General features: G+C 31.8%; 2 protein-coding genes across 3 annotated transcripts; one reads left to right on the top strand and one right to left on the bottom strand.

Annotated features, from left to right (window-relative positions):
• Positions 1-2,347: 2,347 nt before the first annotated feature.
• On the bottom strand, positions 2,348-7,376 carry LOC128159883 (uncharacterized). Its single transcript, XM_052823100.1, has 3 exons — positions 7,258-7,376; positions 4,277-5,110; positions 2,348-4,093 (listed from the first exon to the last, which is right to left on the bottom strand). Exon 3 carries the CDS (start codon positions 4,091-4,093, stop codon positions 2,399-2,401), a length of 1,695 nt encoding a protein of 564 aa, XP_052679060.1. The 5' UTR covers positions 4,277-5,110; positions 7,258-7,376; the 3' UTR covers positions 2,348-2,398.
• On the top strand, positions 7,321-20,963 carry LOC128159882 (uncharacterized). Of its 2 annotated transcripts, none has more exons than XM_052823098.1 (21): positions 7,321-7,455; positions 8,516-8,675; positions 8,788-8,854; positions 8,979-9,054; positions 9,289-9,384; positions 12,689-12,764; positions 13,193-13,376; positions 13,695-13,761; positions 13,948-14,014; positions 14,143-14,220; positions 14,531-14,629; positions 15,966-16,068; positions 16,359-16,412; positions 16,561-16,628; positions 17,581-17,765; positions 18,021-18,077; positions 18,390-18,450; positions 18,565-18,693; positions 19,690-19,797; positions 19,953-20,030; positions 20,365-20,963. In XM_052823098.1, exons 1-21 carry the CDS (start codon positions 7,396-7,398, stop codon positions 20,445-20,447), a joined length of 1,956 nt encoding a protein of 651 aa, XP_052679058.1. In that variant the 5' UTR covers positions 7,321-7,395; the 3' UTR covers positions 20,448-20,963. The 2 variants fall into 2 exon arrangements, with proteins under 2 accessions (XP_052679058.1, XP_052679059.1); XM_052823099.1 differs by having other exon boundaries at positions 9,289-9,388; positions 12,693-12,764.
• The last annotated feature ends 1,982 nt before the right edge of the window (positions 20,964-22,945 follow it).

The following is a 22,945-nucleotide window of genomic DNA, read 5'->3' as shown; positions in this document are numbered from 1 at the left end:
CATGTGATAGTTTTGCCGGATAAACGTTGTTTTGAGGTGTATCGATAATCATATGACATGCTTTTATGTGAATTTGTTTCATATTGTTTTAACTATTACTTGTGTAACATATTAATTATTAAGTTTAATATTCATTTCATATTGAATTGTTGTAAGGAAATCCCTTTTTATATTGTCTGTTGTTATTATGGCTGTTTGTTACTAATGAAAACAATAAAGGTTTTAAAATCCGATTACAGAGACTTCACATTCATCATAAAGATAGACGTAAGCTGAAATGGAATCAAAATAGCTGTGTTCGTTCGCTCATGCGAAATAGCTTTTTCCGTTATTCACATTTTACATGAAAATTATTACTTAAATTTTATTCAATCGATTTGAAAAATCAACATTTACAAACTTAATATTTCTATTCCCAGCCCAAAATCGTATTTTTTTAAATACAATGAAATCTTTATTCAGCAATTCTCTCAAAATATCTTGATATTTTTGTGCTTTGATCAAAATAACTGTCCTCTCAGCACCAAACTATAAACTTTTCCTTAAAATATAAAGTTGAGTTGATCCACTATATATTAAACATATCAGTGCTTTTGTCTGTAATAACACTACAAATCATTTGTATAGTTCAATACAGTTCATCAGTGACGTAGATGACGAAATATTTGCATAATAATGAAAATATATTAATATTTTATCGTGCTAAAAGTTATACAAATGATGAGGAATCATACATTGGTTTTATTGAAATGATAAATATGTTCGGATGTGAATAAATCTATTGAAAAGCCTTAATATCATTGCACTACATGTACAAATAGTTTGAATTTAGAAATTAAATCAAAACAAGTGAAAAGCTGTCAATGTGACAGTAAACCGGGTTTCCTTTTAATTGAACTGTACACATAATCCATGTACAATGTAAACCCTAAATTGATAAACACTACCTACCGTATCCAGTGAAATGGAGAACCCTATATGCAATATTTTGTCGCAAAATGACTTAGTTCAAAAGCTGGTATTTTTTCATAAATTATCAGAAATCAAAATCCTAGCAATATGCACACTTCTAATATATGTACAATTGATCTGCAAAAGAACAACTTACTATCTTGAAAACTGTAGGAGGAGTTATCCGTACAATGTGGGTACCCTTTAAGCAATAGTTTGCCAAAAAGCTGGTATTTTTCATAAATTTTCAGAAATCAAAATCCTAGCAATATGCACACTTCTAATATATGTACAATTGGTCTGCAAAAGAACAACTTACTATCTTGAAAACTGTAGGAGGAGTTATCCGTACAATGTGGGTACCCTTTAAGCAATAGTTAGCCAAAAAGCTGGTATTTTTTCATACATTTTCAGAAATCAAAATCCTAGCAATATGCACACTTCTAATATATGTACAATTGATCTGCAAAAGAACAACTTACTATGATAGTAAGATAATCTTGAAAACTGTAGGAGGAGTTATCCGTACAATGTGGGTACCCTTTAAGCAATAGTTTGCCAAAAAGCTGGTATTTTTTCATAAATTTTCAGAAATCAAAATCTTAGCAATATGCACACTTCTAATATAATGTACAACTGATCTGCAAAAGAACAACTTACTATCTTGAAAACTGTAGGAGGAGTTATCCGTACAATAAGGGTATCCTTTATGCAGTATTTTGCCTTAATATGACCAAGTTCAAAAGCTGGCTTTTTTCCCCATAATTTGTCAGAAATCAAAATCCTAGCAATAGGCACACCTCTTATATATGTATAAAAAATGATCTGCAAAAGAACAACTTACTATCTTGAAAACTGTAGAAGTTATCCGTACAATGAGGGTACCCTTTTGGCAGCCGCCCGCCCGCCCGCCATTTTCACCATTTTAATAACAGGATTTTTTCGTTGGAAAACCCGGTTAAAAAAATTAAAATTAAAAGTAATTGATGGCTGTCTAATGTGCATCATTCCCATGCATAAAGAAAACACAATTTAGGAGAGACGCCAAACCTACCTCTTATACTCTCGTCATTTTTACATCCCTCTTTTAATACGATAACATATTAGGCATTAATACATTTTGATTTATTTTTATCGATTCAATGGGTTATCATTTTGAAAGCTTTAAGGGTGTCTTAATATATATTTTTAAAACAAAAATTATTGTAGCATTTATCTGGCCTTTGTCTGTATTTTGCAGAATAGCTGTATGTACGTGTATCCATAATCTAGTGTTATTATCGCAACGCACGTCGTGTATCTTTGACGATAAGTTGTATATATGTTTAACAAAAAAGTATATATGAGCACTATTTTCACGTATGATGTTCTTGTTATAAAAGAGAAAAACAATAACCTTTAAACAAATCATTTTATTTTGCATCCTATTTTAGCATATCATCAATTCTTACATATTCATATAGTTGTAAATCTGGATTTCAAACCCACTATCTTTACACCGACACAAACAAACTAATCTGTCATCAATATCGATACAAAAACCAAGCAGCGAACTCTTCTTCAGTTGTATCTTGCAAACGTTCCCGAAATCTTTGCCAGTGATTTGAATCATCGATCTTTGTTTATCGTAAATAATAGTGTTACCGAATTTGTCGCAAAGTATGAGATTTGGCAAAAACTCCGGCGCGTTTTCCGCGTAATGTGCGCAGTAACTTTGCTCTTCTCGCCCTGATGCGTTCAGAACAAGAACATTTCCATTACTTTTGTCCAGCACTGACATATCCCCATTTATTCGCTCCTGGATTTTAAACGGATAATAAAGGGACTCGGTAACAAAGTCAATCTCTTGTAGAATGTTACCATTCAAATCGCATCTCGTTACACGGTAGTCTTGCTGATGTGACTGTAACTGTTTGCCTTCTTCAATGACAAGCAGAAATCCCGAAAACGTGCAAGTCATGTCAACGTATTTCCATTTATCCTGCTTTCGGATTGTTTTTATGGATTTTTCCATCAGATTTATCTCCATTAGCACATCCGATGCTGCAAGGAGATGCCTTCTATCTGACGTGGAAGCTACCACACAGTGTAGGGATCCTCTCTGTGTTATTGTTTCAGTTACGGCATCAAAGACAACTTCACCATGAGCATTTTGAAACACGATGCCATGCATTCGTGAATTACCACCATGTGCAAAAGCTAGCACCGTAATTACAAGGACGGGGCCGTTATTACCAACGACAAAATGCGAGCTGTTATTATACACATCATCTATCGCCTCTTCTTTTTCTGATCTATCAAGTCGACTAACCGTTCCCGGTTTTGGCGGAGGGAGACGTTTAGGGTGATGTTTGGCGTTCTTTGCCCTATAGGTGGCACTAAGTACACTCTTTACTTCTTCAAAAAAATCTGAATCGCTCAGTTTTGTCAAGATTAGACAACGTTTACTACGAAGGCGCGACTTTTGTAAAAATCTGTGGTTCATTAGACGTTTTGCAAGTTTTTCAAGCATTCTATCGATGATATGTTTTCGTAAAGCGACCCGAAACGAAATAAATATTAACTCAGGAGGTATCATAGAACCAACTCTTCTTAAATAATCTTCTATTTCATCCAAAATAGGGTTTGGGGATTTACGGCATTCATAGAAAAATAAACGAGAATGAGATTGAACATTTAAGGAACGCGCTAAAATATATGGCACCATATTGATTTTCCCGGTTTGTGCTTCAATTATTGAATCAATTGCTTCTATTATCGCATCATATTTAGGTGTTAAATCTCTCAATAAAATTTGCATATCATCCTGTACTTGCTTAAGATTCTGTCCCATTAGAGCTTGAATGCTCATTGTCGTATGACGTAATTCATCATTTAAGCACTCAAAACAAACTTTCTTGAAACAGGAAATGCAGAAATAGTCGCAGATGTTTGCAGCATGTTTCCTGCAGTATTTCCCGATTGATTTAGATGACATCCTATCTCGGTAGAAACAAACATAATGTCCTCTGTCAGTTTCAGTTCCAAGATGCCTCGCCAAACACGAGGAACATAGCCCACTGTCACAAATTGTGCAATACAATCTCAGTGGATTGGGACAGTACTTACATAGCTTGACCACCACACCCTCTGAGCTGGACATCTGGAAATCAACAATTAAAAAAATATGCGTAACATGATTTTATTGTATTAAATTATGTAAACTATACATCAATAATTGAATAAAATATGAGCATGTGTACAACGAACATGCATGTGCAAGCATAAAGCTTAACATTATCACATTGACTTTCTTAACATTATCACATTGACTTTCTTAACTCACCGTGAAATTTGCAAAAATGAATCTGGCGACCTCTTATGAAAATCATCTCAACCTGCACATTGCTAAAATAAGCATTCTTCAACGATAAATATTCTTCCTTGTCATGCACATCCGGTTCTTTAGAAATGTGGTAAACATAATTTACTTTTACTTTCATTTTGCAGCATAAATGGGTGTTGCTAAAACGCGGAACAGAAAACGAAACGGAAAGCAGAACGGAAAAATACTATGTTTAGGGTAAATATTGTATGGACTCAAACTAGTTACTTCGTAACATTTATCAATATTTTATGAATGATTATTATCAAAAGGTCGCTTAATTGTTTTTTGTATTATTCTTACGAATGTCTATTAAATAAATCACTGTATTCAATTTGCTTAATAAAGTACGAAGCTGAAAAATGAAATGTACAGATAATGTAATTAGATAAGCTATTAAAATAACTTTTAAATTATTTTCCTTTTGTAGTATTGTTGGAATAATAGTGTAGGGCAGTTAGTTGAAGCGTTTGGATGTGTTTTTCATCTTCGAAACTTGCTTGGGATTTTAATATTTTAAAAAATAAAACATGATGTACTCCAATCCACATTAAATATTTAGTGATCCTTACTTTTTCAAAAATAAACTTGAATATGGATATCAGTACTAGTTTTATCAATATTAAAAATTTCATAAAGTATATCGTTTTTACATCTACATGTATAAAGTAAATACCATTTTCTGTATTCCATTCCGTTCCATTTTCCGTTCCGCGTTTTATCAACACCCTGCATGAATTACGCCAGGCAATGATCGATATGAGCAACAGAAGCAGGCAGTCATAACTTTATAGCCTACAAACAAAATAAAGTTTGATTAGTGATCGTGAAGAAAAACCCACCCAAAACAGGCACGATCATCGCTTTTCAAACTGTGTGTACATGTATGTGCCTGTGTATAGGGGAAAGGGATATTAAAAAAATTAGATAATACTATATTGCCTAATTAATTAATTGGCATAGGCGTCGGAACAGGGGTGAGCCCCCCCCCCCCCCCCCTTATTTTTTTTTTAACATTAAGTTAGACATAACCATAACAATATTCTATTTCTTATTGCTCGTCAAGATTTTTTTTATAAGGCTAGCCCCCCGCCCCCCCCCCCCCCTTACGCACGTTCAATTTGCCACTGTTTGGTATACGAATATCGTCAATGCTATCTAAGTTGCATTAATTTCAACAGAGAGTTATGTGAAATAATTAGAATCGCATAATGGTTAATTATTATATTATACATAACTAAAGACGGAAGTATAATTTTATACACATACTTACGTTGGATTGTTATCAGGGACAGCTGAGGTGGTAAATAAGCAATCAAGGTTAAAAAGGCAGATTTGTTTGTGTTTGTACTTTAGTCAATAAATTATCTAATTAAATGATGGCACGTCAATGACAATTATGAAATAATGTAATTATTCCTTTTCAGTGCCATCAAAGTGTATTGATAAATTCATTTAGAGAACATTTTTGTAGCATACAGTATCAACTTATTCTGTTTAAAATTAGTGCGTGATCAGTAGAATATAGCTTCACTTAGAACGGTTATGAGCTGTCATTAATATAAACATTTGTTATATCCTTAAAATATTTTTCGATAAGTTGTAACCAAGTTCAAGCTCAGTTTATTTACTCAAACAAAATAATTTGATACATGTACAAGAGGAACACAATGTCATGTACATGTACATGTACAAAAAACCCCATAAATACAAATCGTTATAAGTATGGTTGTATACATAGCCATGAAGGATAAGACATTAAGAATTGAAGCACGGTGTGTAACAGAAATCTAAATCATGTTTATGTAACACTTTGGTAAAAAGGATAAGAGCAGGAAAACAAGGAAGGGGGACAGACAACATCGAAAATGTTAAAAAAAAAACAACAACATACTTTTCTCAGAGATGTAGAATTATGATTTGACATGAGATCAGATAATTTTGAAATATTTGGTCTTTTAAAGTATTTCATGTTAAGATTTTTCCACATTTCTTCGGATCCCCAATTTCTAAAATATTATGAAACACTTCACTGATAAGTCCTTTGTTACCCAGTTAACATAAACTCCATTTTAGAGGTGTACCATACCATCTGCCTGTCTCTACAGGGAGATGATGGTTTGATGTACAAAATTGTATCATTTTTTTTTCAAATTTTGCTGGTAAAAATGTCAAAATACTTAATATCATGCCGGTTTAATACTCCCTCGTCGTTGGAGAAATGTTTGGTAATTTGATACTATTTTAAATTAATTAGATAAAATTGCAGGATGAACTAGCTCTTAATGTTGCTGCATGGACGTATCTATAGACAGAGATAGTTTATACTTCCTTGTTTTTAAATAGAGACCAGTGCAATTGGAATGTTTGCAGTAGATATCATTATCTCCGTAAATGTGTCTGTAAACGCAACGTACACTTAACTTTGTGAAGAGCGAGAGTCATTTAATTGCGCTGAAATTCATGTTATTTAACCTTGCTGTTTTGAAGTGTAAGAAGGTCCTTTAGAAATAGCAAAGCACATCGTGCCCGTATTTAAATGGTCTTTGAATATGAAACGAAAAAAATGAAAATAGTTGAACTTGTAACAGGTTGATCGCTGAACGATGGAATTTGCTGCCATGTTCTGAGCAATGGATACTCGTGTTGCTGACGTTTGATTTAAAATGTGTACAAATAAATAAAAAGACCAACCCTTGATGCTGAAGTAAAAAGAAAAGGATTAGGATTAGGAGAGCGTAATTGGTCAGTTCCGGTGTCAAGTGTTTTTCCACATTTTTCATGCAGACGTGCGAGCGCGTGTGTGTTGTTGTGTACAGTGAGCTGACAGTAGATGTGCCTGGCTAAGTGTGTTTTTATCAACAGTGTCAATCAAGCGAAGCCCATCCTCGCAGGTACACACAGGTGTCACTGAAACTTACAGGTGATAGCGTGATACACACCTGAAATATACGTATCCATGATAACATCCCGGTCTCAAAGTGAATTTTGTACAAAATGGAAACTTAACTAAATCCGGAGTTAAGTTTTTTCATTTGTCATTGAATCCACGCCGTGTTTTACGGATTCTTAACAGGAACATGGGAAAGGAAGAGGAACTGTTAAAAATAGTTCACAACAACGATGAGAAAAAACTACAGGTAAACACGGACCCGGAAGTGGGGGGACCAGATTACTCGGTGAACCGATTACTCATTGTATGCATTGAATAGATTTCGGTGTATGTTAAGTAAAATTTTTTTCAATTTCTTTTTAAACTGTGTTTCAAATGTAAAAATGAGAAATTTGTTTTGGATTTTATTTGGTATTTTGAACAATTGATATAAATATCATTAATATTAGATTACAGCTTTCTTTGGTTTTCTAGCAAAAACTAAAATCAAATATAAAAATCGTTGAAATCTTGGTGTGGGAAAATATCATGCACACAAGGTTACCTCATACGCTACTACTATTTCATATTTATTTATAAACTCGATTTTAACGTAAACATAAATAAGGAAAGAGTACTGAAAAAATACGTAAGTGGATACTTGAAGAAAAGTGGTTACTATTCAATGATTTGAAGATTTTCAACAGAATAAAATTCATTCGTTTACAAGTACTTAAAAATGAGCGATTCAAAAACACAGCAGACAATTTAGATACATAAGAGGAAGGTGTATGTTTCTATAATATATTTGCCGTACATGTATTTGAATACTTATTTTCACAATATCCCACAGAAGCAGAAATATCCCAATGTACCTTATTTTAATATTGCGTAATGGCTGTCATTATTTAAAAAGATATACCATGTGGTTACCATAAAATTCATGACTGTGTTCAGTGCCATGACAAGACAATTCTAACTTCCTGGAAAAGAGGATGCCTGTGTTGAAATATAGAAAATATTTAAAATAAACGAAGTTTTATTGGTATAATTTGTTAATTTTCATCATTACAAATATTGTTATAAGGCTAGTAAATTTAAAACTATTTCTCTTAATAGTACAGCCTTATTTAGAAGTAAGATTTACGATAAAAGCGATGTTTTTGAAATCCAACCGAAATATATTGCCAATATAAGTATATGGATTTAAAACATTTGTTTATTTATGTTCTCAGCTTCTTCTAACTTGTATAGGAAGTATATTATAGTTTTATTTCTCTTAATAATAAATACAATTTATCTATTGATTTACTCATTGACCTCAATAGAAACTACTACTTCCCGAAAAAGAATTCCAGATCCGGAAGGTGGATGTACCTACTTCCGGTACCTTGGGAGGTCGGATTCGGATGCAGGTTGTCCACGTGGACATAAACTGCCGGGAAAACGACACCGGATATACGCCACTTATAATCTCCGTCCTAAATGGTACCCTTACTTTGATTTTTTTGCGATGAATTATTAATTCTCGTTATAATAAAAAAAAATACTATGCACTGATAATTATTTTTCAATTATATGGCGTAACTATATTTTGTAGGCAATAAAGAAATCATGGAAACCTTGCTTTTCTACTCTGCCAATGTCAATCTTGCCGACAGTAAAGGGTGAGTATGATTATTTTGAACGTCACTTTGGTAAGTTTTCCATTCCAAATCATGTTTAATTCTTCTGCAATTTTATTCTAATTCATACATATATCTTGAATGGTATTTGTTTTACTTTGTGTAGAAATAGCCCTCTGCACTTAGCTGCATTTATGGGAAGACTAGATATTGTTTACTTACTCTTGCGTCACGGTGCTAAGGTAAGTTGTACTTTCTTTCTTTTTTCTGTTTGTTTAATACCTCTATCCCTTTCTCTCTCTGCCAATACAGGACATTAAATAAATAGATAAATCATAACGTATAGAAACAAACAACAAATGATTATTCATTTAAATTTCATTTATGATTTCCCATGTCTGTTCTTTCAAAATATCATTTTTATGTGTATAAACAGTTTAAGGCTAAATTGGTTTCTCTTTTACTTGTACGCTTAGGTGAACACTCAAAACAGTGACGGCAATACGCCAATGCATGTGATTTGTCAAAGTCGAGCAGACGACAGTGTTCAACTCATGTCAACCTTATCAAAAGTAGGTCACGCAATTATATCATTTTCTTTTTTTAGCAGAGTTTGTTTGTTTGCAATATTATAATGGGATGTTAGTTATCATATATGTAATCTAATTGGTGCTACATATTCATTTTACTTCAAATTCACTTTTTTTTCTAGCTTTATGAAATGTAGCATTCTATTTGTAATCGTTGTATATCTACTGTGCCTAATTCTTTTTTGAACTGGATTATAATTAAATTAATTTGCGCATGCGTTAGAGACGTTAAGGAAATCGAATATCAAAATTTGCATCAATATACATTTTTGACAATGCTATTACGTATAATTATTGGTCTCATCGAAAAAATTCTCAAAAATGAAAATAATTTATGGGCTCTTTGATTCTACCCAGATGAAAAGCAAAAACATAACTCAAAAAAAAAAACTATTAACAAAAATTCAGAGTACGATTATAACACATTCCTCAAAACGGCCAAAAACAAAACAAAACAAAACACGACCTCCCCTCCCCTCCCCCCCCCCCCCAAAAAAAAAACCCCGCCAAAACTAAAACGCCATAGTTACTTCTGTACGTGAACTATATTCATTAGGATTTAGTAGTTCATCAACTTCTGTGAACATTACATACTTACCAAACTTAATGTTAAATCATCCTGTATCAGATTCAAATAAGACCATTACAAGAATCCATCAAGTCTTAAAAAATGATACAATCATCCAGTTAGTTTTGTGTCATATGATTCAATTATCCATATTACAGTAACTTTCTAGAATTAAAAAATAATCTCAGTTGAATGAATTAAATAAAGTTTATATTAAATCATCCATTTAAAATGTCACACAGTAGCTTTGTGTTAGAAGATTTAATTATTCTATCTAGCTGTACATGTGTAATAGATAAAACAATATAATCAATTTAATATGTATGAAAAATCAAATTCATATAAAAAGTTCTAGACAACCATCTATTTAGTTCTGTGTTAATTGAATAATTTATCTTACTCGTATTAGATTTCAAATCATCCTGAAAGTTCCATGTTTTATTATACAGTCATCCATATGATTAAATTGAGCATCTAGTTTGATGTTAGATGCATTAAGCTTTAATTGTTTCCTGTATTGGATAATTTATTAATCTATGAAGTTTTGTAACATGAGACAACAGTCCTTTTATATTGATATGTGTTATACATGTTCATAATATCAAATTGAGCATGAATGCAATTTTCCAAAACGTTCGTTCTTTAAAAGAGTTTTTATTCAGCCACGAGGTTCTGCATAAATTAAGTGTATAAAACTATCCATAAAAACAATAAAAGATTACATTATCATCTATCAAGTTTTGTTTAACAAGGACATACTCGTAACAATCATTTATTACATTCGGTTTTAGATTTTGAAGTTATGACAGATTGAAACAAAACAGTCATGCTAATTTTGTGTAATATATAGTATAAAACTGTACAACTAATCATCGGGGATTTTTTTAAAAGAAGAGCAGCTTTAGGGAGGAAATCAATGACATATGTATTGTGTATGCGTTTACATTATATTTCTATTTGAAATCTCGCTAAATCATATGATTTTTCTCTTACGTTTTGGCGCCAAGTGATACATACTTGAATACATAACTGTCAATTGAAAAGCTTGAAGGGTTAATAATTGTGCTTTGTGCAAATTGTGTGTGACAGGAAACAGCAGTAAAGATGCACATGTTTTAACTAGAAGGGATAGTCCCAAATACATATTATATATATATGTCCATGTAATTATCAAAGTTTAGAATACGCAACTAAGTACCTTTCATTACAATGAAATACATTAATTTTGCAACTTGTCTGAAAGCTAGAAAGGGAATTTTATATTATATCTGGTCAATCGTTACTTGTATACTTGTATACAGAACATTTTCTTACGAACTGTGTCAGGTTTTTAGTTGTTACAGAATAACTGGAGCTTTATCATCATGAAAATAGTTACCGACTTTGTGTTTCGAGTGAATATGTTACGCACAATTTAATCTTAAACAGTATAAGAGTTTACTCATACACGTACTTGCAAACACAGTGACTGTCGTGATCCACGGTTTAATCGCTTTGTACCCATAGGAAATTTACATACAAAAAGAACGCAATAATATTACATGACAAGTTATGATATCCAACATGTGCTATGTTTATATTAGCCATTTTCTGGCAATACATTGACCAGCAACAACTGTTTCCAATCATTATTTCCCTTTTAAAACAACACCTAAGTATTGATTTTATTTTTTTTTAATCAAGGAAATCCAAAGCCATTTTTACTTTTTCTTCTTTATAATAAGAAATATATACACTGTAATGATAAAGTGATTTTAAAATTCTGTCCATCTTTGCGTTTAGTTCTTTCCTTAAGGGTGTTGTTTACTCAGGGTCTGAGTTCTCAAATTTGGATTGTTATAAAGTCTAATGTAATGAGTAATTTGTTCTAAACGGAAAAATTATTTATAGAATGAATTATTCTTGACAATAAATTCGATATTTTCCCTTTATTATGGAGTTAGGCTCAAACAAAAATAGACTTTAAGCCAAACAGAGGAAATTCGGACTAAATTATGCAGATTTTGTTTTCCGCTTAAACATTTTTGGCAGTACTCTAATATTAAAAGTTAAGATTTTATATTTTAGTGTATATAATTTTGCATATTTTCTGTTGATTTTACCTTACTTATTCATTAAAATAATCGTCTGGCACGAATTGCAAAAATATTGAAAAATGCTTAAAAACGATAAAAGACACCATATCTCAAAATTTTGATCATTGACCTCATATAAATTTTATGCCAACAGAATAAGGTCAATATATGTAGTTCAATACTGTAAATGTTTATGTATTATCATCATTCAATTTTTTGTAAAATTGGATCGAAAATGGGTAGGGATTTGAAAACTGATAGAGGAAATTCGGACTGGAATATTTTTAAAAATTGTTGCTTAAATCTTAATGCTTTGTACCTATTTAGTGCCACTACCATTCATAAACTGTATTTTAGTAATTAAAAGTGTTTTATTATTTGTAATATTTTTACAATGAAGAAAATTTCAAACGCAGTGCAAAATTTTATGGGATTTTTCGTGATTTTTAAAAAAATATTCAATGACCATTAACTCGAAAAGTAGGTCATTGACCTATTTTTTTGAAAGTGAAAAATAACACTACAATCAAAGGTTTATTACATACAATTGATTGTTTTTCATTATCATCAGTGGATTTTTTTTGTTCTGAGTAAACGTCATCCTTAAAGTACTTTTTTATTAATTTGTCAGAACTATATTTAGGCAGGTGCTGATTCTACCCTGCAGAACAAAAAAGGGGAACTACCGCTAGACGTAGCAGCCATGTACAACAGGAAAGGTAAGAATAATCTTAATCATTATAATAGTAATGCATTTGTTTTTGACATCTCTAAATTGTTAAATTTTTTTTTTGGATAATTTTTTTTCCAATTCAGCAGATCTTTGGGCTTTTTCTTCGAAAAGTTCCTCCCAGTTAGAACTATTTTAACAAGAGCTTGGACATTGGGTAGTTGTGACAAATAGCACTGTGACTTAGGACTGTCATCGTTGGCAACTCAGTCATGGCTCATTGAAATCAACAAGATTTGTCTGGCTTTCGAGCTAAGACTACGGAATATGTGCATATTTCGCTTAAAACAAGCATCGTTTTAATTGTTTTGACGCAAGAAATAGAGAGTCACATCCTACTGAAAGTCTGAAAGTCCAAGCTCATGTGAAAATGATTCTAAGCTGAGAATCTTGCATTGTATCATCTTTAATATTTAGAGCTTGTGTCCTGTCTGATGGATGGTGAAACAAGAATGGCCGGAAATACGTCGGCCATTATTGAGGCCGCCATTAGAGGCCATTCCGAGATAGTGCGCCTGCTGCTGGATTTTGGAGTCAATCCGAATTGCCTCAACAGGGAACGTAATACATGCGCCCTACACGAGGCAACTCGTTTTCTAAGGTACCGTAGTTAATATCTACTAACCCTTAAAACCCGCATATTTATTAAAATTGATTTTATCAAATGGTTGCGCCCTATATTTTGTTCCATTTAGAACTTTTAAATAACTTTGAATATACGTGTACGTACATCGATTTCAAAATTTAAATTTCATATGATTTAAATAATCATAAAGATTATTGTTTACAGTTATCAAATAACGTGTATATATAATTTCACTATTACATTGATAAAAAAAATGATATTAACACAGTTATCAAATTTCAAAACTAGTATTTATTTTGGATACAATATTTAACATTCATCTCATGATTTCAGAATAAAAGCAGCCGAAGAACTATTAAAGTACGGAGCCGACCCAGACAAGGAAACCTCCAACCACGAGGTAGTTATAAAAAAATTAGTACCTCTAATTCATTCGGCAAACCTCGGCCGATTCCGTAACTTAAATCAAAGTTAGATGAGATACGAATCGGCCGAGGTGTGCCGAGTGCCGCTAATTTTGATCAGTAGCCGTTTATCGTGTTGTATTCAATCACAACTGACTTTGTAATATTTTTTTTTAATTTAGACTCCTTACAACATAGCATCACAACTTCCCCCAGTGAAATCCAAAGAATTCCTCCAACTGTTTGATGGTATGGGGTTTTGATTTGATGTTTCTATGTATTCATGGACACTAATTTTGATATTTAAATTTTTACTAGGTATTAAGAATAAAGATAAACGTTTCATATTCATTTGATAAAATTTTGAATGTTTTCAGAATACAAGACCAAAGGACAAACAGAAATGCCAAAATTTGTGATGGTGTCCTCCAGAAAACCTAGTGTAGATGTTAAAGGTAGAAATATAATCGCAACGTATTTTATATAAAAAATCTGATATGTATAAATAAAAATGTATAATCGAATCACTATACTACAAATACGTATATCTTGTGTGTTGCTAAGAAAACAAGAAGCTTTGATTTTTAGAGCAATACAGGAAAAGTGGAATATGTTTTAGAGGACTTCAATTTTTGTTTTCGAAATCTTGAAATTTTCTTTTCGAACATATATTTGAAATATAGAGTACTTGTACTCTTAAAACAATTCATCGTATCCGATACCACCTTAATGAAGATTTTACTGAAGTGTGTATCTGTGTTTCAGACTACCCCCTCATTGATACCGACCCGTCCTGGACGAAGAATAGTCCCGACTACTGCAACGCCTGCACGGCAAACAATCCCAACACCAACTTACTGGACGGTACGGGCGCTTGTCAGTCTGTTCAATGTATTTCCTGCTCATTGATATTGATATAATCAGCTTTTATTGCCATTTGTCGAACACTAAATGTCGTGGATTTTGTTGTTGATGTGATTCACGAAATCAAATATTTTTAAGAAATCATAAATCAATCTCTATATTACATTGATACTAGAGGCGCTTCTTTCTGGAATAAAAGTTTACTTTTTAGGATGATAAAACTAGGTTCTAATCTCCGAGTTACGTGGAGATCCTCGTCCCCCATTCATGAATTCATGAGTTGAGGAAGATTGCAATTCACGTAAAGGGGGAAGGGGCACTTCACTTTGTAATAAACTGAGTATGGTGTTTTATTTGGCAAAAATACTTTACTTTTCCAATATTTCCGATTACAATATTCACAACTTTACAACCTATTAAGATTCAACTTCTAGTAATAAGTTTTTACTTAAATATGTTATTAAGAAATAATAATACATTTCAAGTATTGCATCTTCAAATAGACACGTGTCTTTGATGAGATGCGTGTAATAGAATCAATAGCACGTGGATATACATGTATACGGAAATATCTGTTCAAAAAATACCCTGATAAAAACTTTAAAAAATATTTTAATAAAATTAGCAATTATAGAAATACTAATTTATGTTGACACAAATACATGTGACATTTGTAACACAGATCGTTGTTGACGGAAGTTCCTCGATTTAATTGAGGTTATGCAATCAGTTAAAATGTTCTTAGTGATAAGTGTTCTTAATTTTTTTTTATGAGAACTTTCCGCCTTATATTTTTTTTGCGCAAGTTATATGTCACACTTTGGCAATTAAATTAACCAAATGCAACTCAATAGTTTTTCCCTGATTAAATGGACTAGTCTTTCCAAAATACGTTCTCCCCAAAATGTCTCTTAATCAGAGATGTAAAGTAAACTTTCCTTTTGAGTTTTTAAGAAATTTTTTTTATCATTATTTTGCTTTGAGAATCCGCTAAGACTTTGTTTTCTTACTAGGGACATTTTCCCCTTATGATTTTCATTCTGGATCTTTGTATAATTTATCGTTTTCTACAACATAGTGCCCCTGTTGAATTAGTTTTTTTTTTATTGTAGTACCTATTTCTCTAACATTTGTTATAATCAAACGTTTCACAGAGTTATTTAATGTGTCAAAACAAAAGGTTTAACTCATGCTACATGTAGCATGTCCACGTGTGGACTTCTTTACATTGGGAATATTGGGTTTACTCTAAACTGTCACAGAAAAAAGCGACTGTGTTTGTATACGTGTCTATAACTATATAAGCATAACTAACCCCGAAGCTTTATGTCGACAGGAAACCTCCGTACGTTCTGGGTCATACCGGCCATCACAGAAGCTTGGACCGTCTTTGATCTTCACAGTATTCACACCTTGACCGGTGTATTTATTTACGGATGGTAAATTAGAATGTTATTTTCTAATCAATTTACTAATGTCTTTTCGTTTCATAAATATTTGTGCAAATAGATTAGAATACGTTGAACATCTGTTGATATTTCAAAATTAAAAATATAGTTTGAAAAAGGTTGTAATTGAAAATCCTTCGTATATTTAGGGCTAGTACTCCATTGACCATTCAACAAGATGTAGACTTACACTGGAATTTTTCTTTTCATTTGAAAATCGTAATTTAATTCATCTGGATGGATAACTATTCAGTAAAATGTTATTTTGTCTTAATCATTAGGTCAAATCCCCAGATGGTGAAAACATTTGAGTTACAAACAGCAGGTGATATCAGGTGAGCTGGAAACAGTGATGTTTTAACATTTGGATGCATTTTGGTTTCTAATCTTTCAAGTTTTCTCAAGTCAGTCACGTGATACACATATAAATCAAGACCGCAACGCCTTTCAGTAGTTTCATGACTTTGATTTTTATTGTTACAGGGGACCTTGGACAACTGTTGGTGTTTTCACGTGTTCTCTAAAAGGAAGTCAAAATGCTAAAGATCCAGGTACTGATTGTTAGACCCTTTTTTATTTAATACTCATTAATTTTGATTATGAAGATAATGAAAACAAAATAATTTCAAAGCAAACACACAGTGCCTTAAAGCCAGTCATTAATGGCAAATGTATGTGAATAATTTACCTTTGCGTTTGGATACAAACACAAAATCGCAAGCAGAAAAAAGCGTTGTGTTAATTTTGATTCAGGTGCAGAGACTAACTTTTAGACACCGAAGTTCTAGCTCATATTTGTGTATGTGTGTAAAATACTGTATATACCAATATTTTCTTTCCATAAATTGTTTCATTTTCTAAATATATTGACTCTAAATATATCATATCATACATTGTATACATGTTATATAGACAATGCCCCTATGTAATAGAACCATTATAACTCGACCTTGAACTTATGGAAGGACGTAACTATCTTTTTGTATGTCAAAACAAGTTAAGATGACACTGGTTTCAAGTGAAATATACACAGTCATAGCGCAAAAGCCAGACACGTCTTGATTTGATGGCTGAGTGGCCAGCAATGAAATAGACATACCTACTTCACATTGCGGTTTGACACCCAACGTCCAAGCTCCTGTTAAATGGTTCTTTTTTCGACATAACTGACGGAACGCTTAGAAAAAATAATTGCTATTCAGAGTTCTCTTTCTTTGCTTTTAAAAGTACTACTACATATTTATTATGATCTTGAAGGGTTGCGGCATAACTAGACTGAATCCTGTCAATTTTTTATCTTTAAATCTTGAATGTTTGTATGTGTGGTTTTTCATAAGTATTTTGTATGCTTAATTAACCAAATTGATCGTCAATTGAAAACTCTTTCTACATGTCAAATCATCGACTTTATAAATGTGCAATTACTAGATTTATATATGATGTTCAAAGTTTCTAGAACATAATACCCCAAACTGTTTCAACCAAGCCTTATCTTTCTTGCAGGAGTTCCTCAGAAGTTTACTGGCTTTACATCAAAATCTCAATTTTGGAGAATGAACATTAAATCGAACCATGGCGGCCAATGCACGTGTTTTCAGGCCGTGGAGTTCAATGGCACCGACCACCGCATTATAGAGTTATTCGAACAACTAAACCTACAGAAATACTCAGATTCTGTGATAAAGTCTGTAAGTATTCTCCCTCCAATGAACAATAATGTTATGAATACCCCCCCCCCCTCAATAACATATCTAAAACCCCAATCTTAAAATATGATTAAAAACAATTCTAACCCATGCCCCCCCCCCCCCCCAAAAAAAAAATACAGATACATATATATGACATTTTAAACTATGACATTTATCATAAGAATATGTATCACTAATATACATTGTATTGATTTTACACACTTGGATCAATACATCTTTTTTTTTTATTTTCAGGGATATAACAATTATCGAAAATTTCTTCTAATAGAGGAAGCAATTCTACGTAATCTGGTGAGATTTTCGTCAAAATATATCAAGACGATAATATTTCCCTCTTAGAAAACTCTGAATATTAAAATGTCTCACACTTGTATTTCTCTTTTAATCAGGAAACTTACATTGGTGTTTGGAACACTCACACAAATACTCGAGAATCTTTTTATGTTAACCTTTATAAATTACTTTAAAGACTATATTATTTAAATCTTATAAACAAGTTTATTAATTCCCATAGTTGTAGTTATTTTTTCTTTTACTTGCTTTAATTTAACAATAATTTATTTCTTAACACAGTTATATGTACTACGCTTTTCTCTCTTATAGATAACAGATGAAAATGATTTCGATAAAATATTCCAAGAAATGAAAAAGTCAAGGAAGAAAGGTCCTTCTTCAAAAATAGTTTTTTCACTTGCATCAAAACTGTCAACTTTTTTGCAAAAATCACAGAGATAACTTTGGAAACATTTGTAGACAAGAATTTTCATTTTATTTGTAGAATTTTCATTGACAACATTGAAATGGGAAAAACTACCGGTCAGATGTCTGGACGTTGGAGAGACGCTACCAAGTATTGTTGTCAAGGCTGACACTGGTTGTACTGAACTCGTAGAAGTCTTCGTCAAAGGTTTGGAATCTGTTGATTCTGTTCCCAACTTTAAACATGTTTATTCCAGCCGGAAAATTCTAACTTATAAAAATAGATACAATGGCGAGGTCCGAATTTTTCAATTTGCCTGCCCACACTCTGGGAGATTTTAGAAAGTAAATGCAGGTTATATTTTGACAACTTATTTAGCTCTTACATTGTTGAAATTAAGGCATTTACATGTAGTTACTGAATTAATTAAAGTAACTATAACTAATTAGTCTACTAAATATAATTATTCATTGTTGAATGATAACTATTTGCTACTTTTGAATAACTTGGTTGCAGAACTATTGTTCTGCAAGAAACTTCGGGTTGACAAGACGCTGTGCTTCATGTTCTTACATGAAAAACCTTTGTATTTTTGGTGAACAAAGTATGACCTTTGTTTAAGACATACCTACCTAAATTCTGTGGAAAGTTGGAAAATTAAAAAATTGAATATCGTTATTTCCATAGAATGAATATTAGTTTAATATTTTCAATACCTGTAACCTATTTGGTCACTCTGAATTGCAGGATATATATGAAACTGTAGTTATATGGCCTTTCCTGTGTAGCTTTGGTTCTGCAGCTAATGTTTAAATGAACCATTGCTACATGTAGTGAAACAATGGCTCCATGACTGCCTTACGACTTCCCAATAGTTTGATTTGTTCTATTAAATGGAGAATGAGATTTACGTATAAGCACTTTTAATCAATAATGATGATATAGATAATGTTGATTTAAGAAATTCAAAGAAAAATGTATATACATGTATATACTATGAAATGCTTTCTGTTGTAGTTCATTAAGACTAATATAAAGGTAGTAATCATTGCAGTCAACAAACTCACATACACATGAGTGATGTATTTTTCCTGCAATATTTGCTACCTTCTGTATACCTTAGTGAAACTAGCAAGGAAAATATTTTATTTATTGAATATCAAAAAAAATATTTGCACGTACATTTTGTATTTGCCTTGACAGATAGTAAGGCTGAACTAAATGGAGAGGCACGGGTTCGGCTGTGTTCGAATGGAAACTCTTCTCCCCAGTATTCCACGGCTGTATTCAAAGACATGTCATTTAATTCCGGTAATGACAAGATAAAAAAATGAGGAAAGATTAGTTCCGTAAATAGGAAAAATATCATGTATTCTAGAATAATTCTGTTTTAGCCGTTTGTGTTTTTATAATTGATATATTTTTCCGAGATTTCTTTTAATCATATTTTGATATCTTTATTTTAGTTGGAACATACACGGTTTGTGTGAAGGGAGTAGAACACCCGGATGTTAGTATCTCCTGTCCTCACACATTAGAAATTAGTAGGTTTTATTTTTGTCTTATAAAAGTATTGCGAGTGAATTAAAACCGTCAGTTTATAAAGTTGTGAAAATTCCTTGGTCAGCATTTATGGAATTAACGGTGCTTATTCATCATTCATTACACATGTGTACTTTTTAATAACTATAATCAATCGACGCTTCAATTCTTCAATATGCATAATTTAATTACGTTGTTTTAAAATTAATCAATCATTATTAAAGACTTCTAAATTCATCGACATATGTTTAAAAGTGTTTATTATTCAAACTCATAAATTATAATATAGAATTTTTAATGTACAAAAGGGGAAATGTTTTTCTGTTCTTTTTTCAGAGCCAAAAAATAAATTAACAAAAGAAGTGGAGAAATCTTTTCAGGATATTGAAAGCATGTTGGAGGGTCTACAGGATTTATGACCCACCAGACAATACGACAAACGAGTTCTGCCTAATTAACTACCTACTAGCATATAACTGATAAAGTATTTAAATTACTTTTGTCATATCATGAATATTCATACATGATATCTAAGGTAAACGTTAACTTTGATTTCAGTTGCCAAGTCATGAACTCAAGAAATATAATTATAACAAAACGACATTAGGCCTACAGCTGTTTTGAGTGTTTCACCTTTATCGATAGCGTTACCTCGGTATGAAAGCATGTGAACTTGTCCGAAAATCGGATACAATTTTCTTTAAACTGTGAGACATATGTTCTAAACAGGTTGTGCAATGAATTATTCATCATTTTTGTCAACATATTTCATTCATGAATTGTTTCTTTATGAGTTCATTTGCGAATATACATAATTGAATTCATATGATACCAAATTGGAAATTAACATTTTATTAATGGTATAAATCACATACTGTTGTGATCCAATGTGTGCGTATTCGTTGATTGACATACAATAAAAGATAATAATGGCTGATTTTTTTTTTATAATTATTAATGTATGTTATGTTAATTGGAACCTTTAAAGACCAAAATATTAATTTTCACTAACATAAAAATTGATCTCGACATTTTATCAAATTACCAATACAACATATTTAAAAGTTGAAAAGAGTCGAATGTGTTTATTTTTTTTAAACTGCTTCACCTTTATCGTGAATATTAACTTTATTATAAAAGCAATTTTTACTAGCATATATTAAAAAAAATTCGGACATTTTTGGTTGTGTTTGCAAATAATTCTGCACACAAGCTTTAATTTCTTTCTCAACTTCTGTTCATCTTTCTGTTCAATAAAATTGATTATCTTGTTGATGACAAACCAATTGTAGATCTCGCAAATCTCATTCAAGTCGCCATATTTTTTTCTAATTCAAATTAGCAATACTTGCTTCTATTAACATATAAAACGAACTTAACCCCCTTGTGTTCATATAATCAGTAAAATATATAAATAAATAGCCTCTTGTGTCTTCGATTTCAATAAATGCAGAAAAAATATCACATATTTGTTATATTTAAAATTTTGTTGACTGTAAAAAAATCAAACTTGATTTCGATAACTGGTCTTGCAAAAAATTGTTTGTAGGTCAAATAAAACGCCTTCACAAAGTAGAGTAAAAAAAAAAACTTTGAAAAAAGAAGTAAATACACTTACAAAGTCAGGGACTCTATTTTGGAAAAAAAATGATCACAAGGACGACACGGTGATTTAACTCCGTAATTCAGCTCGTTTCATAATTGTGGGCCAGTAAATGGTGACCCCCACTTCACTAAAGTAAATCATGCAACAATCTAACAAAAGAGTCTAATCTACTGAATCAATCTTTGGAATAATTAGAACAACAGTAAATTTAGTTTCTTTAAGTGTCAACCTTTCGTAGTTCACCCTATTTTATCTATAAATACAGATTCCTTTACATTTTGGAGGTACGATTTTAAAAATTGTTTTGTTATTTTACGTCTTTAAATACAAGAGGGCAAAAATTGTCTTTGTTGTTAAGAACTTTTCATTTCAATTGTATTGAAATTAGTCTAGCAGAGTGTCACGAAGAGTTTAAGGAATTTAACACTTGTCCATGATTACCGTTTGCAAATTGCTCGATTTACGTTGTAAATACATTATTTTAAAAAGTGGAGAAAATTGAACACATCTAAGCCATCCCTTACAGATATATTTATTAATAATTAGAAATTTAAGAATCATGAAAACTCTGGTATATTTACACGTACATATAATTATATTGTTTTTATTCTGATGGCGTTCAAGTGTTTTAAATTTCCATTTCCAAATTATCACATGTTATCAGATTAAGACTTGATCGACATCATACCAAATAAACACATATATAATAAGAGCCAATTGCAAGATAAATGTAAAACATTACCGGTTATTTTTCTTTATCTTATTCAAAGCTAAAACGGATGCAGACAACTTGATTATCATGTAATGATGTTTGTTACCTTTACATTACAACTACATCAACAGATATTGAGTTCTCTCGATTTTTGAAACCAAACAAATACTCTCCAAAATATTATTGACTTCATTATAAAAATGTGTTTTTAGTATGTGGTTCTGTAAGAATTTATGATCAGCTAAAAATGATCCCTTCGCAAAATATTCAGGTTTTGGTTTGTTTAGCGGCACATTAAAGCACAAAGTCGACTTAGCGCAGTTCTTTATGAACACATGATTTAAATCCGCCCAGTATTCGTGAGAACAAGGATCTTTGACTTAAAGGTCCTCACAATATTGACTCAAAAAGCACAATGTTTAAGACATTTAACATCAACAGGTGGGAAAATATTGAGAGATTTAATGGTCAGCACTTCACTAATACCCTCTCATAGAGTTGTCGAGAGTGTCAATAATATCATAGGCAAAAACAATGACTGCCGGTCATGTATAACGAGGGCTCCTGAATATGAAAAGTCCTTGGGAAAATTCTGGACA

Source organism: Crassostrea angulata, chromosome 8, assembly GCF_025612915.1.
Source record: "Crassostrea angulata isolate pt1a10 chromosome 8, ASM2561291v2, whole genome shotgun sequence".
Taxonomy (NCBI): Eukaryota; Metazoa; Mollusca; class Bivalvia; order Ostreida; family Ostreidae; genus Magallana; species Magallana angulata.
Note: the sequence above shows the minus strand (reverse complement) of the source record. Positions and strands in the feature narration are given on the sequence as shown.

Excerpts from the sequence above, each read along its gene's own strand:
- LOC128159882 (XM_052823098.1), top strand. The coding sequence starts at position 7,396 with ATGGGAAAGGAAGAGGAACTGTTAAAAATAGTTCACAACAACGATGAG. Across the intron at positions 9,055-9,288 it reads TCTTGCGTCACGGTGCTAAG|GTGAACACTCAAAACAGTGA; the intron begins GTAAGTTGTACT and ends TTGTACGCTTAG. Across the intron at positions 18,694-19,689 it reads CGTAGAAGTCTTCGTCAAAG|ATAGTAAGGCTGAACTAAAT; the intron begins GTTTGGAATCTG and ends TTGCCTTGACAG.
- LOC128159883 (XM_052823100.1), bottom strand. The coding sequence starts at position 4,093 with ATGTCCAGCTCAGAGGGTGTGGTGGTCAAGCTATGTAAGTACTGTCCC.